The following is a 19,271-nucleotide window of genomic DNA, read 5'->3' as shown; positions in this document are numbered from 1 at the left end:
TATTTTGACCACCTATAACTTTCTAATTTTAGCAATTCTAGACTTTTTTTTATTTTTTTACGTTTACGCCGTTCACCATAAGGGATAATTAACAATATATTTTGATAGTTCAGACTTTTACGCACGCGGTGATAACAAATACGTGTATTAATTTTTTTTTTTACGCTTTTTGGGGGGTAAAATGGGAAAAACGGACGTTTTACTTTTTTATTGGGGGAGGGGATTTTTCATAGTTTATTACTTTTTTATTTTATATTTTTAACTTTTTTTTTACACTTTTTTATGTCCCCATAGGGGACTATTCATAGCAATCAGTTTATTGCTAATACTGTTCAGTGCTATGTATAGGACATAGCACTGCTCAGTATTATCAGTGATCTTCTGCTCGATCTCAGACCAGAGCAGAAGACCCCAGGAGACGGCCAGAGCCAGGTGAGGGGACTTCCGGCCGCCATGCTGGATGACCGGATCGCCGCGGCAGCGCTGTGGGCGATACGATCATCCATTCAAAGTAACGCATTGCCGCAGATGCCGTGATCTGTATTGATCACGGCATCTGAGGGGTTAATGGCAGACATTCGCGCGATAGCGGATGTCCGCCATTACCAGCGGGTCCCTGGCTGCTGATAGCAGCCGCGACCTGCCGGGCATGATGCGAGCACCGCTCCGGTGCTCGCGATCATGGCGGCGCATAAATGTACGTCATGGTGCGCTTAGTACCATGTCACCATGATGTACATTTACGTCCATTGTCGTTAAGGGGTTAAACGTAAAGTGGAGAGGAAGTTTGAAGGTATCTGGGGCCCCTGGGAGTGGAAATTTGACTCTGCTGGGGGAGGGACATAGTTACTGGTCTATATATATTCATTGTTAATGTGTGAGCTGGGAAGCTGTGTGTGGAGTGATGTTTGTCTGGTGAGTGCTCCTTTCTTTGTTTCTGCTATCACTGCTTTCTGTTGCAGTGCCTGATCTGAATGTCTATGTTCTATGATGTACTATGTTCTACATAGGGGAGGCCATGTCTTGCACACCCATTTTGATTTAATTTCTTGGCAATCTGGGTATGTGGGGTTGAGACGGACTGTATGTTTGGGGGGAGGGTGTTGACTGGGTGGGGGAGTGGCTGTTGAGATGTGGGTTGTTGGTATGTTTGTGGTTTTTCTTTTGTGTTTAAAAAAAACTAAATTCAATAAAAAATTATCTGATTTAAAAAAGAAAAACAATGTATCTTTGGCCTAGGCTGCTGCAATTCACCCTGTTAAATATTTGACAGGTAGAGAAAGAGTAAAGGTCAATGACACATTGGTCGGCATTTATCATTGTAGGTGTAAGTGAAGCATTTTTTTACACCTATTTTTGTGTGTCGGTAATGTGTAGGAGCACCACATTTATTAAATGGTTGCAGAGCATTTGATAAATTTTGTGCAGGTCACATATACTGAAATTTCTCTCTTCACATACACCAAAAAGCAAAGCTAAGTCTGGGCTGGTGTAGTTTTAGAGACTTTTCGGTGGCTTTGTGCCTTTTTTGCGCCTTTTTACAAAAAGGTGCAGTTCATAAAACCCGTCCATATCGTGTATTGCCAAAATCAGTGGATTTCAACTCAAAATCAGCAGAAATAAGCCCTGCTTGCGCCTTTTATGCGTGTTCCCTGTATATTCAGTATCAGCACGATACCAACAAAGCAGCAACAGCCTGACGTTACCAGGGTGGGCGAGGACCATTGTTACTGGCCCTCCCCAGCCTGTTACCGCCTAGGCCCGGGAGCGACATTTTTGATGCTCCGGGCCTGTTGGTACCGGCTCTTCCCGGCACCCCTGTGAGGGTGGGTACCAGGGTAATAATTGGGGGTTAGCGCCAGCTGTTTTTGCACTCTCTACATTTTTTTGCACTCTCTGCAGGGGAGAGCTCCCATAATGCAATGTCTACCTAAACAGTGAGCCTCCAATTGGTGCAAAACTACAACTCCCAGCATGCCCAGACAGCTTTTGGCTGTCTGTGCATGCTGGGAGTTGTAGTTTAGCAACAGCTGGAGTCTCCCTGTCTGGGTAGACACTGGCAGAAGGGTCTGTTCCCATTATCCAAATCGGACAATGTGAACAGAGCTTCAGACTAGCCTGAATACCATCTGTAGCTTCGCCCCCTAATGACGTCATCGCTAGGGGGCGGAGCTACATGGACCGGCGGTGACAGAAACGAGGGAGGTAAGTGTACCTCCTGTTCTGTATACACTATATACAGCTATCTATAGATAGCTGTATATTCTTTATACCGCCCAAAGGGGCTATAGGAGCAGGGAGTTCTGTCAGTCTGGTGACAGGATTCCCGGCTCCTGTATAGCATACACAGGTACACTATTCCCCCTGTATACTATACTGCCCGAGGAGGTGAGTAGTGATGCTGTACATCACTCCTCATCTCCTTACACTCTGTGGACCGTGCGCTCAGCATTCGACCCACAGAGTGGTACCCAGAAGGCAGTGAAAAAAACTGCATCAGGGGACAAATTTGGCGGTTTCCACACACCAGGGAAAACGCCAGAAAAACTGCCAAAACTCAGGAAAAACCTGTGGCAGTTTTTCTGGCATTTTTGCTGGCGTTTTTTTTAGGTGTACAAAAAAAAAACCAAGTGGAAACCTAGCCTTAAGACAATGACAAACATTGGCCATTTTATTTTTCAGCATCAAGGCTGGCACTGTGTGGATAAATGGACACAATATGTTTGATGCAGCCGCTGGGTTTGGTGGATATAAAGAGAGTGGATTTGGTCGTGATGGCGGAAAGGAGGTAAGATGGAGGTTTCCAACATATACTGTGTATGTATCCCATAAGACAACTAATATGTATATTAATATTTATCTGTATCCCATTTTATCCTTTCCATATAGCTGTTAAAGTGAACCTGAATATACAGGTAGAATATAAAAGTCATGGCCGTAAATGTTGGCACCCCTGAAATTTTTTAAGAAAATGAAGTATTTCTCACAGAAAAGGATTGCAGTAACACATGTTTTGCTATACACATCTTTATTCCCTTTGTGTGTATTTTTGGTCTTTGGTGTGACATTATGTCCAATTTGCTTTTTTTTCTCCCTTTTTTGGTTTATTTCCAATACACACAAAGGGAATAAACAGGTGTATATCAAAACATGTGTTACTGCAATCCTTTTCTGTGAGAAATATTTCATTTTCTAGAAAAATTTCAGGGGTGCCAACATTTACGGCCATGACTGTACCTGAATATCCATGTTACTCTGTATCAGTATCAGGTTGCCTCTATGTGTAGCAAAACAACAACTCCCAACATGACCGGACAGCCTTCGGCTGTCCTGGTATGCTGGCAGTTGTAGTTTTGCAACAGCTGGAAGAACACTGTGTCAGGCCCAAGGCCTGATTATGGAAACATACATGTGTTTTATAAGACATGGGTGAGGGGTCATTCAGACGGTGTATCCTTTGTTTTTTGTGTATTACATTTTATTGGGGTCTCTGGCTGTTTGTTTACATCTCCTTTAAAGTCAAAGGCTTTTTTGAAGTCATGCACTCTGGTCCCATCATATAATCAATCAGATAAGGGGCCAGGAAGAGAGAAGACCCCCTGATGGGATCAGAGGGGAGGGGGGAATGGAGTCTCCCTTCCAAAAAGGCAGATATATATAATATTTAACAATGCTAGACTCAGGTTGTTCAATACTGTGCAACAAGCTGACAAGACCATCCTAAGAACAGCTGGAACTCATTCTCATGGACTGCTATGCCATCATGCTGTAAGAACTTCATTTTTGTTTCTGAACTTGTCTTGCAAAACTCTTTTATATATTTTTGTACCTGTATGTCATTTGTTCCTGTATTTTTATATATATAAAGCACTGTGATACCTTTTATCAGATTAAATGTTTAATTAATCAGCTCTGGTCTTTGATCTCTAAATATATGAGCTCACCTTTCTGAAGGCAGCTCTGGTGGAAACACGTTTATCGAAGGGTTAATTTGGTGACTTGCTGGGACTAGTAGTGGATACCCAGAGGTCTGGCGGCTTTAACCCTTGCACCATCACACTCTCTCTAATGTCTTGGCTGGACCGATAGGGTGTGATCGTGACACCTTGGTTGGGAAACACTGCTCTACATGGTCCTTTATATCCGTCATATATGGGTTATGCTGTATACTTGATATTACAGTACGTCTAGTGAACTTGTTACATGATATTAGTAGGACAGTAATATGACACCATTTGCTATTTTATACCAAGATAAGACTGCATGAATGTTTATGTCTTCCTGCTAGTATACGCTGGTGCCGGTAATATGAGAAAACACTGGACTGACCTTTTATGAATGATCACAGTCTGTCCCTACCTATCATCAGGATTGTTACCATAAGAAACCAGACTGTCAGAAAACTGCTTACAAAATCAATCTCCTTTCAGAAGGAAGAAAACTATCAATACCAGAGAAGCCAGAGTCCACTTTAAAATAAAGGGTCACCCTTTTATAGACAGTTGTTTCTTTTTTTTAATGAAAATTGATTTTATATACAATCAGCTATCAAAAACAAATATGCTGTATACTGCGAAATAGCGCCAAATGGAACACTGTGCTATATTTATCACACAATTACTGTGTAGCACAGAAGCATAACATACAGCAAAGGCAAGAACCATATATTAAACAGCGCTATACTAACATTCAATGAAGCTCCATATGTCAATTAACAAGTGAACATACAGATAAGGGATGAAGAACTGAGAGAGAGGGAGATCACAAGCTTTATTAAAGGAAAAACACACCACTGAGGAATTGAGGAGTATCAGCCCTCTTCTTCATCAGAATTGAGACTGTCCATGATGGAATAGTCTCTGCTGCAGTTCAGAACGGATATACCAAGCTTTTCCTGGCAATAATCAATGTCCCTAATAGACTTAATGGGGGACATGTATCAAGATTTTACCCCTGTTTTGTGTGTATTTTTCGGTGCAAAATTTTGCGCAAGCCCCTTTTTTGCGCATTTTTTTGCGCACGTTTTGGTAGAGCATTTCCTCCAGATGTGGCCGAATCAGGGTACCTTGGAGTGCCATATATAGTACCCATGGATTTATTAACTGCGTACTTTTCCTTTCCCCAAAAAATTTTGCCGCAAGAGCTGTTTTTTTTTTTTTGCACAAATATAAGCGATCTTGGACTTAACGTAGCAAGATGCTCTAAATCATTGATTCTATATTCCAAAGTGGATTGAGGAGATTACTATATTTACCCCAAATTTATGAAGCTCATTGCGCTTGATTGATAAATGTAGCGCTTCTGCGCATAATGTAGATTTCGTGAAAAGAGGTAAAATGCTTCTACCATACACAAATAATGATACATGTCCCCCAATGTGTACCTGTCACATCGATAATACAAATGTGTTGTACAGCTCACCTCCAAAGTTCCTGTGCACGGGTCCGCACTTGGCTCAGTGCTAGTAGGATCATGAAAGAAGCAAAAGATGATCCAGCACTGGGTAAAAGTTGCAGCTTTATTGGGATTCGAATCCAACATACAAACTTGACACAATAAAACCGACACCCTCCCTCGTCATACGCGTTTCAAGCGCATGCGCGCTCTTCCTCAGTCACTGAGGAAGAGCGCGCATGCACTTGAAACGCGTATGACGAGGGAGGGTGTCGGTTTTATCGTGTCAAGTTTGTATGTTGGATTCGAATCCCAATAAAGCTGCAACTTTTACCCAGTGCTGGATCATCTTTTGCTTCTTTCACGTACCTGTCACATCGCAGAAAAAAAATGTTGCTTATATATGTTACTCACTAGGTCATGCAGCTTATTTAAATGTCTTTTTTTATGTGGCTAGCTTCTGTGTTTGGCTCACAAATCCCTCTTCTGCTGCTCACTCATTCTGACTTCTGCTGCTCAGGAAGGGGTATGTCCAAGGCAAGCACTGAGCCCACCCTCCCTCACTATGCATTCACTTTCTCCCTGAGTCTATGTTGTGCCTCTCCATCCAATAACTGCAGTCTGCTTGTAACCCCCTCCTCTCTGTGTTCATGCTGCAGTCTGATAGGACAGGAGTGAGCACAGAGGAATGCTAGTCCCACCCTTACTTCCTGGACATTGTCCCATCCTGTGCTTCAGCTTAGACAAAGATGATGCTGCAGCAAGACAGGATTATGTTCTGAATGGTTTGGGGACCCCTGGTGGTCGTTTTCATAAGCTATGATTTCTATTAAAAGAAGGTAACATTTTTTATTAAGTGTATTAGAAAGGTTAATGTTTTGCTTAGATGTACAACATATAAAAAGGTGTTTGTTTTTTTGGGACAGTGCCAATGTAAAGGACTGTTCCCACCTGGACATTAATAGCATGTCTAAAGAATATGCTATAAACATCTGATTGATGCAGGTCACATCTGTTGTAGCCCACACATATCCTGAGATTGAGGGTTCCCTTTGGCTTGGTTGTGGCCACCAGAGGTGGTTGGGAAGCTAAACACAGCCAAGACGACCATTTTACGCAGTTTGCTTAGCATCATGTTTTAAATTTAGTAGGTGGCAAAGCATAACAAAAACTTCTGCACAATGAAAAAAAAAAACTAAAGCCCCACAACTCCGATTTCACCCCATGATATTCATATTTTTTTTGTTTCACACCATGTTAGGGCCGGTTCACACTACGATTTAGCAATACGGGAACCGTACCCGGCCCGTATGTAATGCAGTTCAATGAGCCGACCGGAGTCAAACGCTGACTCCGGTCGGCTCATTTTTGCCCCATATATGGTTCTTTAACCGGACCCAAAACCGTGGTATACCACGGTTTTAGGTCCAGTCAGAAAACCGTATACAGGTCAAAAATGAGCTGACCAGAGTCGGCGTTTGACTCCGGCCGGCTCAGTGAGATTAATGAGGTGCGGGCCGGGCCCAGCTGGGATACGGGAGCGTCCGATTTTCTCTTCCCACAGCCCGATACGGTTCCCGTAACCTAAAAACGTGGTGTGAACCCAGCCTTAAAATTTACGGTGCCATTAAAAGTACAACTTTTCCCCCAAAATATAAGCCTCTATACCGCTCTAGAAGGCAAGAAGAAAAAAACAGGAATTGCTGTAGAAAGAAGGGCTTAATCCAATTTTCTAATATTGTATGGAAATAAGTTTTTAAGCTGGAAAACCCCTTTTATATGAATTGAAAGTAACATTTGTGTGCTCTGCATATTTCAGTGATACTTTTGTTCAGACACATTAGGCTGCATCCATACTGCTCATCTTTTACCTAATATAGTGCTGCAATATTCATTAATCCTGCAGGGAATTCTAATTCTGCAAAAACAAATTTATTCCATGTAATGAACATGCTGGCAATGACTTATGAATGACTGCAGGGTTTTATAAGAAATAAAATAACCTGAGCCAGCTACACCAAATATACACTGCTCAATCACACTTTCACATGCTGGAAATTATAGGCAATTATCAAGACACCCCAAATAAAGGAGTGGTTCTGCAGGTGGTGACCACAGACCACTTCTCAGTGATTATGCATCCTGGCTGATGTTTTGGTCACTTTTGAATGCTGGCGGTGCTTTCACTCTAGTGGTAGCATGAGACTGAGTCTACAACCCACACAAGTGGCTCAGGTAGTGCAGCTCATCCAGGATGGCACATCAATGCGAGCTGTGGCAAGAAGGTTTGCTGTGTCTGTCAGCGTAGTGTCTAGAGCATGGGGGCGCTACCAGGAGACAGGCCAGTACATCAGGAGACGTGGAGGAGGCTGTTAGGAGGGCAACAACCCAGCAGCAGGACCGCTACCTCCGCCTTTGTGCAAGAAGGAGCACTGCCAGAGCCCTGCAAAAACCTCCAGCAGACCAGAAATGTGCATGTGTCCACTCAAACTGTCAGAAACAGACTCCAGGAGGATGGTATGAGGGCCTGATGTCCACAGGGGGAGGTTGTGCTTATAGACCAACAGCGTGCAGGACGTTTGGCATTTGCCAGAGAACACTAAGATTGGCAAATTTGCCACTGGCACCCTGTGCTCTTCACAGATGAAAGCAGATTCACACTGAGCACATGTGACACATATGACAGAGTCTGGAGACTCCGTGGAAAACGTTCTGCTGCCTACAACATCCTCCAGCATGACCGGTTTGCCGGTGGGTCAGTAATGGTGTGGGGTGGCATTTCTTTGGGGGGCCGCACAGCCCTCCATGTGCTTACCAGAGGTAGCCTGACTGCCATTAGGTACCGAGATGAGATCCTCAGACCCCTTGTGAGACCATATGCTGGTGTGGTTGGCCATGGGTTCCTCCTAATGCAAGACAATGCTAGACCTCATTTGGCAGGAGTGTGTCAGCAGTTCCTGCAAGAGGAAGGGATTGATGCTGTGGACTGGCCCGCCCATTCCCCAGACCTGAATCCGATTGAGTACATCTGGGACATCATGCCTTGCTCCATCCACCAACGCCACGTTGCACCACAGACTGTCCAGGAGTTGGCGCATGCTTTAGTCCAGGTCTGGGAGGACATCCCTCAGGAGACCATCCGCCACCTCATCGGGATCATGCCCAGGAGTTGTAGGGAGGTCATACGGGCACGTGGAGGACACACACTCTACTGAGCCTCGTTGTGACTTGTTTTAAGTACATTACATCAAAGTTGGATCAGCCTGTGGTGTGGTTTTTCCACTTTGATGTTGAGTGTGACTCCATATCCAGACCTCCATGGGTTGATAAATTTGATTTCCATTGATAGTTTTTGTGTGATTTTGTTGTCAGCACATTCAACTATGTAAAGACGAAAGTATTTCATACGATTAGTTCATTCATTCAGATCTAGGATGTGTTATCTTAGTGTTCCCTTTAGTTTTTTGAGCAGTGTATAATGGAGCCAAATATGTACAATATAATCAAAATGACTTTTGTTGATTTCAGGGCCTCTATGAATATGTAAGACCGTCTTGGGAGAACAGAGCCAAGCCTAATCCAGGAGATGTCAACTATAAAACGTTTGCTGTTTCATACGGGGCAGATGTCCCTCCAATTCCTGGGCAAAAAGACGTCAGTGCAGCTGTTATTCAGGTCCATGATTCTCAAATCCCAAGGTGAGGGTTTAAATGGTGTGTCCCAGCTTTGTGTCATTGGGTTAATACAATTCAATGTATCATTACTGGCATTTTTTTTTTTTACATATGGGGATATTTCTGAGGAGTAATAATTTGCATACTTGTTCCCATGGATCATCGCTTGAACTAAAATAATCTACGGGGTCTCTTCAGTGAGTTGCACCAGGGAGAAAATTGCATCACAGTGACACGAAATCGCACTGTTGTGTGTATTCCTGTGAGCATTTACTGCTTTCATGCATTATATAGTTGTAATGTACTTATATTGCCGCTCCCGGTCTCCTCCGGGTGGTGCTGGCATTCTTTTAGTAGGTCTACCAGCTCTGCGGTCTGTAGGGCTGGTTTACCTATCGGGTATTGTGGACTCCAGGCCAATTGCAGGCATCCCATACTGACTGACGGCACCAGATTTATACAGGTGGGTACTAACCACAGTCGCCTGTGATTGTTCATTAGGTGCTTCATTGGTGTTACCTTGTGTAGTGTTTCTACAGCGTTCTCACCCCTGGCTAGGGTTGCCGCCTTTCTTGAAAAAAAAATACCGGCCATGCAAATTTGCATAATTATATAATGCGCAACATCACAGGATAAACGTATGTGGGGAAAATGTTGTCCTATTCTGACCCCTATAACTTTTTAATTTTTTCTTAAACGGGCCTGTATGAGGGCTCTTTTTTTTTTGCACCCCGATCTGTAATTTTTAACAGTACCATTTTTGTTTTGATGTGACTTTTTGATCTGTTTTTTTATATTTAGCAAATATAGGAGTTGCAGTTAGTTATTAACTACAACTCCCAGCATGCCCCTTGACCAGCCTGTAGGTCAGCAACGAAAACTACAACTCCCAGCATGTTGGACTATATAGTAGTATATAGTATAGGTCAGTGTTTGCCAACCAAGGGTGCCTCCAGCTGTTGCAAAACTACAACTCCCAGCATGCCCGGACAGCCAACGGCTGTCCGGGCATGATGGGAGTTGTAGTTATGCAACAGCTGGAGGCGCTCTTGTTGGAAAACACTGACCTACACTATATACTACTATATAGTCCAGCATGCTGGGAGTTGTAGTTTTGCATCAGCTGGAGGCTCTCTGGTTGGGAAACACTGGTATAGCATATGGTGCAACAATCCACAAGTTGGAGAATTGGTTGGATAAATACCAGCCATTGTATGGCTGGTATATTTTTTTTTTATATATAAAAATGTTGGCAGGGTGGCCAAAATACCAGCCAGGTGGCAACCCTACCCCTGGCCTGTTTCTCTGTGGTGTTAGGTCAGCTCATGAATATCATACACTACTGAGTGGGAGTAGCCCCATTGATCCACAGGCATATTATTAGTATGGCGCCTGAAAAGAAATGTACTATAGTGTTTTACTCAGAGTCCTCCTCAACGGGCTTATGTTGCCCTCAGGCAAACCATTGCCCAGTCGGGGGCCATTACCTTGGGCAAATACTCCCAAGCAGGTAGGGACAGGAGAGCAGGTGACATTAGTGCTGACCCACACTGTTCTGATCTTACAATAGGACATATATTCGGTCTGCTACCTCATGGTTCTGATAACCTGATATCTATTCTCTTCATTGATGGCTGATTTTTAGGCCAGGGGCCAGGGCTGTGGTTAACAGCAGCTTTGATGCACAGGAAGTCTGGGGCAGTGTTCCAGCCCCCCCCCCCCCCCCCCTTCTATCATAGGCTCTGGGTTCTTTTCATTCTGCCTACCATGTTTTAGGCTGCGTTCACACGTCCGTCTAGACCCGTCCCGTTCTTCTCCCGACCAAAAATAAAAAACGGACTTAAAAAACCCGGATAATAACGCATGCAAACGGATGTTCTGAGTACAAAAAACGGATTGAAAAGAACGGATGCAAACGGATGACATTAAAGGCTCATCTGTTTCCCATAGACTTCAATGTTAAATTTACTGTATCCGTTTTTTCTTCCGTTTTTGTGTCCGGAAAAAAAATTCTGCATGCATCGTCTTTTCTCCCGTCAAAAAAAAAAAAATAAATAAAATGGAAATGAGCGCAGACTGGTGTAAACGGTTGTGAAAGGGTTATTAAAAAAAAAATCCCACTGACATCAATGGGATTATTTTACAACCGTTTAGGTTCCGTTCTTGCAGCTTGTAAACGGATTACAAATGGGGGGGGGGGGGAACGGAGACAGACGGCCGTGTGAACACACCCTTACACCAAAGCTTTTTGTACTCAAATTGTCTGCTATGAAAGAGCGCGGACTTAAAGGGGTTATCCAGGAAAAAACTTTTTTTTATATATCAACTGGTTCCAGAAAGTTAAGCAGATATGTAAATTACTTCTATTAAAAAAATCTTAATCCTTTCAGTACTTATGAGCTGCTGAAGTTGAGCTGTTTTTTTTTCTGTCTAAGTGCTCTCTGATGATACGTGTCTTGGGAACCGCCCAGTTTAGAAGCAAATCCCCAAACCTCTTCTACTCTGCTCTCTGATGACATCTCTGCTTGTCTCGGGAACTGCACACTGTTGCCAGACAGAAAACAACAACTCAACTTTAGCAGTTGATAATTATTGAAAGGATTAAGATTTTTTAATAGAAGTAATTTTACAAATCTGTTTAACTTTCTGGAGCCAGTTGATATATAAAAAAAAGTTTTTTCATGGATAACCCCTTTAACAAAAAGTCTGTGTATGTAGAGGTGGCTTTTGCTTTTGTCAAGAAGATCATCAGGTAAACAGTAAAAAGCCAGGAGTTACCCAGTAAGAGAATATAATGGGGGAGATTTATCAAATCCTGTCCAGAGGAAAAGCTGCTGGGTTGCCCATAGCAACCAATCAGATCGCTTCTTTCATTTTTCAGAGGCCTTTTCGAAAGTGAAAGAAGCGATCTGATTGGTGGTTGCTATGGGCAACTCAGAACTTTTCTTCTGGACAGGTTTTGAGAAATCTTCCCCGATTTGTTTACCTTCACTCCTACATATAACATCATGATGAGTTGTGCTGAGAGAGACTAAGTTCTAAGGCTGCATTCACATCTCGTTTATGCAATACGGTTCCCGTATCAGTTTTTTTTGTAAAAAAAAAAACTTATGTCTCAAAACCAGACCGTATATACCTCTGTACGGTTTCAAACCGTATACGGTTTGAAAACGGATGTCCGGTTGCATAGGGTTTAATAAGTTTTTGGAGAAAAAAAAAACGGATACGGTTTTATGTTTGTCCTTAATTAAATAAAGTTCTTCTTGTTCTATTTGTGGGAAGAACTTTCGGCTTGCACTGCGCATGTGCAAACTGCAAAACCGCATTGTGCAAACCGGATGAAACCGTACGCACAAACGGTTCAGTACGGTTCCCATAGACCACCATTTAAAAAAATGTAAAAAACTTATACGAGTTGTATCCGGTTTTTCACCCGGACATAAAACCGTAGTAGACTACGGTTTTGTGTACGGGAAAAAAAAGGATAAAACCGTAAATTATGCAAAACGTACACACCGGATGCAACGGTTGGCATATGGTTTTCTATACAATACGGTTCCATACGTTTTTATTTTTTTTACTGAAACTGGATACAGGAACCGTATTGCAAAAACGAGATGAATGCAGCCTAAGTCAGTATTTTTACTATGAGTTTTACCCATAGCTGAGACTGTCATAGCGGGGGGCGAGCACAGACATCACATGACCTTGCTCCCCAGTAGTTCATCATAAAGCCCCCTCTCTTTCAACCCATCAGTAATTGGGAGCAATACAATTCCCTATCCCGGTCCCTTACATCAGTCTAATAGTCAGTAGGCAAGTCTCTCCCAACCAGGGCGCCTCCAGCTGTTGCAAAACTACAACTCCCAGCATGCCCGGACAGCCAACGGCTGTCCGGGCATGCTGGGAGTTGTAGTTTTGCAACAGCTGGAGGCACCCTGGTTGGGAAACACTGCAGTAGGCAACTGTTTCATCCACAGGGCACTTGCACCGGTTTTACATATGGTATTTCCACCCCTGCGTAATGGTTCTCTTCCTAAAGCTTTTCTTCTTCTCTACTTAAAATGACAGACTGGAGACGGTTCCTTCTTTCTACCAGCTATATATCCTACACATGCTTATCTAAGGAGCGTTGGGGAAAGCATAAATTGTTAGCTGGACTAATCCCAAGGGGCATTTCATTAAAAGAATACAGAGCCCTTTCTTTCAAGTGACAATTCATCTTGTTTAAAATGGCTTAAATGTTTAATCGCTCTGTGTTATGTTAACCCTGGTATATACTGTATGTTAGCAGAATATCTCATTGTCCTCTTTATTTCTAAGCCCCCTAAGTACCCAGGACCCTTTGTGATTCCTTGCATGTAGTCTATACATCATCCAGCTGTGCAATTTCCTTGACCCCGTAACATGTAAAAATGTTTTTGTGCAGCCATCGTGTCTGCATTGGTATTTCCCTACAGCAGTAGTCTATAACACGTGGCCCCTATTCCATGTCTATGGTTAATTCCCCTATCATACCGTGCAACATAAACCACATCCAATACTGCAATGTGCAATCATAATAATGCTGCTCTCATAATGGTCGGCAATAAGGTGGGCACTGGAGGGGGGGGACATAGGACCCAGTGCTGACTTGTCATATTTCATTTTTAGCTATGCCTTAACATTTGCTCATTCAGTGGTCCCTTAAAGGGTACCTCTCATCAAAATAACTTTTGATATATTATAGATTAATGTATGCAGAATAACTTTACAATTGCATGTTATTAAAAAATATGCTTCTTTCTATTTAATTTTCCACTTTGAAGAAATGACCACTAGGGGTCTCCCTACCAGTCCTGGCAGCAAGCATTTCAGACTCATGCTGGAGTCCTAAACACTACGAGCTGCCAGTCTGCTTTGTTCACAAAGGAGAACACTCAGAGCGGACAGCCTGCTTTGTTCACAGCCTGTTAGGCTGTGAACAAAGCAGGCTGTCAGCTCTGAGTGTTTAGGGCTCCAGCATGAGTCAGAAATGCTTGCTGACGGGACTGATCGGGAAAAATACAATAGAAAGAAGCATATTTTTCATTAACATGCTATTGGAAAGTTATTCAACATTCATTAATCTAAAATATATCAAAAGTTTATTTGATGAGAGGTACCCTTTAAAGGGGTACTCCACTGGAAAACAACTGTGGGTCAGCTGGTGCTTTCTGGGTAATAAAACATATGACTTGAACATGTGACAACCCTTATCATGTGACTCACAATCATGTGACCATATCAAAGGTCCTTTACCCTTAATATATAACTTATACACATTATGGGGGAACACTGCAGGTGAGCCCTGAGGATGTACAGGGACTCAAGCAGACAGGACTTTAGGAGCATAACCCGTACTGGGACATCACATTAACATACAATGGTTTCAGCATACAATGGTCACCCTGGATCCAATTAATATTGTTTGTAACTAGAAGGACAACTCTATATGCTGAGTTGCCCATAGCAACCAATCAGATCACTTCTTTCATCTTTCAAAAATATGAAAGAAACAATCTGATTGGTTGCTATGGGCAACACAGCAACTTTTCCTCTGGACAGGTTTTGATAAATCTCCCCCGGTAATCCTTTATTTGTCTTCTATAAAAGTCCCTGAAGGGAATATAGAACATAATACATAAGCAATTGGCAAACATCATGCTGTTGGTTTTTCAGTTTCCCTAACTGCTTGATGTTCGCCAATTGTCTATGGCTATGTATTCCAACCAGGGTGCCTGCAGCTGTTGCAAAAGTACAACCCCCCCCCGGATATTCGGACAACCAGCTGCCCCTTGCCGCAAATGGCAGTTCATTAATGTCCATTTGCGGCCCCTGAGGTATGACGCTCTCTCAGCAGGTGAGCACGCATCATAACCCGGTGGGTCCTGGTTGCTATAAGCAACCAGGACCCACAGCTAATGCTGGACATCGCTGATCGGTCTGATGCCTGGCATTAATCCTTTTAGATTGCGGCTTCTGATACGAAAGTAAATAATGCCGGTTAGCTCAGGGGTGCTGTTCGTGAAATTGCGGCGCCCCCAACCACTAGCAGGACGCGAGGAGGGTCCCTACCTGGCTCCTGCGCGTCCGATCGCCGAATGACTGCTCCGTGCCTGAGATCTAGGCATGAGCAGTCAAGCGGCGATAACACTGTTCAGTGTTATGCTAATGCGTAACAGTGATCAGTGTATTCAATCAGTGTGTGCAATGTTATAGTCCCCTATGGGAGCTATAACATTGCAAAAAAAAAAGAGAGGAATTTAAAAATGAAAGTAAATACATTGTACATCGCAGGGGAGTGCATCATGCCGCCCGCTCCCTTGTTTAATAACATCTAATTGCATCGGGTCTCAGAAGTGAGACCCGGTGCGATCAATCCCTCAGCCCCTGTACTACAACCCCCATCATGGAACAGAGTCTGTTCCATGATGGGGGTTGTAGTACAAACACTTATGTAGCCTCCCCAGCCATGGCAGACTCCCGCAGTCGGGGAATTACTACTCCCATCATAGAAACAAGTCTGTTCCATGATGGGAGTAGTAGTAGTCCCTCAGCACTGCAGTAGTCTGCTGATGTCACCTCTTCTGAGCATGCTCAGAAGTAATAATGGATATTCTAAACCAGGTGCAAACTGATGACATAAAGGCTCATCTGTTTGCCATAGACTTGAATGTTAAATATAACGGTCGTTAATTTACCCGTTTCTTGTGACGGAAGAAAAATTAGTGCATGTGCTGTTTTTTCTTCCTTCACAAATGACGTCCGTTATTCATGACGGGCTATAACGGGTCATAACGGATAACCAAAACATCCCATAGACTTGAATGTGATTTTGTAACGGACATTTAACCTCCGTTTTTAAAGCTTTTCTAATGGACATTTATAACAGTTCTTTAAACGGAGCAACTTTATAGTGTGAAAGGGGCCTAAACTAATAGTACAATTGTATTGTTCATGTATTGCGTAAACATGAGTAAAGAGGAAAAGTTGCTGAGTTGCCCAGAGCAATCAATCGGATCGCTTCTTTCATTTTTGAAAAGGCCTCTGGGAAATGAAAGAAGTGATTTGGTTGGTTGCTCTGGGCAACTCAGCAGTTTTCCATCTGGACAGGATTTAATATATCTCCCCCTCAGAGTTCATGTAAGTGAACTTTTGCAGTTAAAGGGGTACTCTGTTGCTAGACCTCTTATCCCCTATCCAAAGGATCACGATAAAAACAAGCAATCTCCAGGTAGCAGAGCGGGATCAATGGAAGCGCTGAGACCAGATAAAAAGTTAAAAGGATTTATTTACCATAATGCAATGCGTTTCACGGTCACCCGCTTCCTCAGGCAGATGCCTGAGGAAGCGGGTGACCGTGAAACGCGTTGCATTATTGGAAATAACTCCTTTTAACTTCTTATCTGGTCTCAGCGCTTCCATTGATCCCGCTCTGCTACCTGAAGATTGCTTGTTTTTATCGTGATTCTATTTCAGTGGGACGAAGCTGCAGAGACCCTTTGATGATAGGATGCTCCCTGTTCCATTGTTGTACTTGGTTGGAGTACAACTTCATGTGGTAAGCGCAATTCACACTTAGCGTTGCCAACTCACCTTTGGTGTTACACTACGGAGCACATCCGTTTGTGCTTTTTTATTTCAGTTATCCAAAGGATAGCAGATAAGATGTCTGATTGCGGAGGAGCGACCGGACCCCTGCGATCAGACATCTCATCCCCTATCCTTTTAATAGGAGATAAGATGTCTAGCAACGGAGTACCCCTTTAATAATCCATCGATCCAACTTTAGCTGCAGTGACCTCCATTCAACTCTTTCTGTACCTGCAAATAAAATTTGCTTATTGTTGAGAAGGAATTTTGGCAGTGAAAGAGTCTGTTTCATAGTTACCTGAAAGTCTATTATGGCTTTCCTAATGAGTCTATTATTGTACTGTGGTCTCTTAGTTGTGTTTTTGCCCACATAGAGGTCTAAATTTGGAGCTTTTGCGGTGTTAGAGTGAAAAGTAGCATTGTTATTTATTTGTTTGTTTTTTGAATTTTTTTTTCATTTATTTAAAAGTGCCAAAAATGACTTTTTATATGACGTGGTGGAGAACCATGCCTAGAATAACTGTGCGGTGGGGGAGTTCTGCATAACCACACGTCTTTCGGTTAATATGTTTTAATTTTGGAGGGATAATGATCTTCACCTTTCGGATAATGATCTTCACCTTTCGATCTTCACCTATAGTTGTAAAACAAAGTGGCAACACAATTTCCTAAATTTCACCTTTATCTAATAAGTTTCTGTCTTCCTCTTACTGTGTAATGTGTTCAAGCTTTCTATTGATATTCACAAATCTGTACAGAAATTCCTTGGGCAATTCCCAGAATTGAAGATTAATATTTAATATCTAATCTTTTTTGTTTGCACAAGAGGATGATTCAGTTCAGTAAAATGCTTAAAGGAGACCGGTCTCCTATTCTAACATGTATGCTACAGTAACTACTTGTATTCCCAGCTCTATGACCTGTCAGAAGTTTGGAAAAAAAGCATAGGCATCCTCACAATCTTTATTTTTTATTCTGAAAAGCTAACATAAATTTCATATTTAAAAAAAATATTGAGAACTTGCTACTAGCCATCATGTTTCGAACTTTTACAACGCGTTTCTCATTATGGGCATTCTCTGTTCAAATGAAACCAACAACACAAGGTTGTTCAGCAAAAGAAACATGTGTATGGTGTTAAAAAGTATAATAGAGCAATTTAATAATGTTATTAGCCATAGTGCACAGATCTTCCATATCAGCTATGATCTATCCCTTGTAGCTGAAAGGTCACGTCACACTCACTGAAAGCAGTCTGCTCCATCCATGCTCCCCTTCTATGTGCTCGGAACGAGATCAGTGATGCAAAGAGGGAAGCCCATAATACTGCTTAATAGATTTGTGACTCATTAGATGAGGCAGCAGGAAGCCTTTTTCAGTCACAGTAGTTTTATTCAAAATGGGTTTCCCTGCTGCCTAATCTAATGAGCAGAAACATGAGCTCCACCCCCTGGGACTCCACAGCTACAAGGGAAAGAGCATATCTGATATGTAACATCTGTGGCTAATAACATTATATACTTACGTTGCTTTTATTATCCTTTCTGACACCATATGTAGGTTGTTTCTTTCACCCGACAACCTATTTAACGCTTGTCTTCATATTTTCCTTTCAGTGTGGACAGAACCTACAAGCTATATTATGGCGGATCACAAAAACGTCCAGATGGTATGTACTCACGACCCATCTTTGGATCGGATGGCGCTGTTGTGGCATATGTGGCTGATGGCAGCAGAAAAGATGTGCGCAATGCTGTGGAAGCGGCTCACAAAGCAGCTCCTGGGTAAGTCATAACTGCATTTCAAAGAGTTCATAATAAAAGGCACCATAAAAATAGCCACTAGGAGACATTTGTGATCTTTTTAACAGTATCTTCAACCTTCTACATGCATTTTGGATATTCAATTGTCTAGTACTAACAGCCTAGACTTAATAGTGCCTGTAGCACTGGAGGGAGAAGTTCTTCTGCCTTAACATGCAACCTGCTAGTTGGAGTTGTCCTTGATGCCTTAAAGTGCCTTGCCCCTGGCCATAATAGCTGCCACATTGAACTAAATAAACAAGTATGTTGAACTTAGTTCCACATGCATTTCTTGTACTTTGATAACTTACTTAGTGTTGTGGCAAGCAGTAAAAACAGGAACATGGCATCTAACCTATAAGGTATAATCTATATATATAAAACTCAACGTGTGTATGTGTGTGTGTGTGTGTGTGTGTGTGTATGTATGTATGTTTAACAAAAACATTCAAACCCCTCATATCTCCCCGTGTTGTCACAGGCATAATTTTCTCATCTGTTAAATAATAACAGACTGTTTTATCTGATTTTACATCTGATTTTATTCCCACCATGATCCCCCGTTCTGCCTCCAGTGTACAGATGTCTTCAGATGGCACTCTAGTGTCACTTGACGCCCGCAACCAATCAGCAGCCTCACCTTAAAAGGGTTATCCAGGAAAAAAACTTTGTTTTATATATCAACTGGCTCCAGAAAGTTAAACAGATTTGTAAATTACTTCTATTAAAAAATCTTAATCCTTTCAGTACTTCTGAGCTTCTGAAGTTAAGGTTGTTCTTTTCTGTC

The 19,271-nt window shown here is 42.5% G+C and overlaps 1 protein-coding gene across 3 annotated transcripts in view; it reads left to right on the top strand.

The window, feature by feature from the left end:
- Positions 1-19,271, top strand: part of ALDH16A1 (aldehyde dehydrogenase 16 family member A1) — a 120,775-nt gene that overhangs the window by 63,064 nt on the left and 38,440 nt on the right. For all 3 annotated transcript variants that reach the window (XM_056544378.1, XM_056544380.1, XM_056544379.1), the window contains 3 exons: positions 2,683-2,788; positions 8,923-9,092; positions 18,299-18,466. In XM_056544378.1, coding sequence (XP_056400353.1) covers positions 2,683-2,788; positions 8,923-9,092; positions 18,299-18,466 — 444 coding nt within the window. The remainder of the gene's footprint in view (positions 1-2,682; positions 2,789-8,922; positions 9,093-18,298; positions 18,467-19,271) is intronic.

This window comes from Hyla sarda, chromosome 10, assembly GCF_029499605.1.
Source record: "Hyla sarda isolate aHylSar1 chromosome 10, aHylSar1.hap1, whole genome shotgun sequence".
In the NCBI taxonomy this organism is placed as follows: domain Eukaryota; kingdom Metazoa; phylum Chordata; class Amphibia; order Anura; family Hylidae; genus Hyla; species Hyla sarda.
Note: the sequence above shows the minus strand (reverse complement) of the source record. Positions and strands in the feature narration are given on the sequence as shown.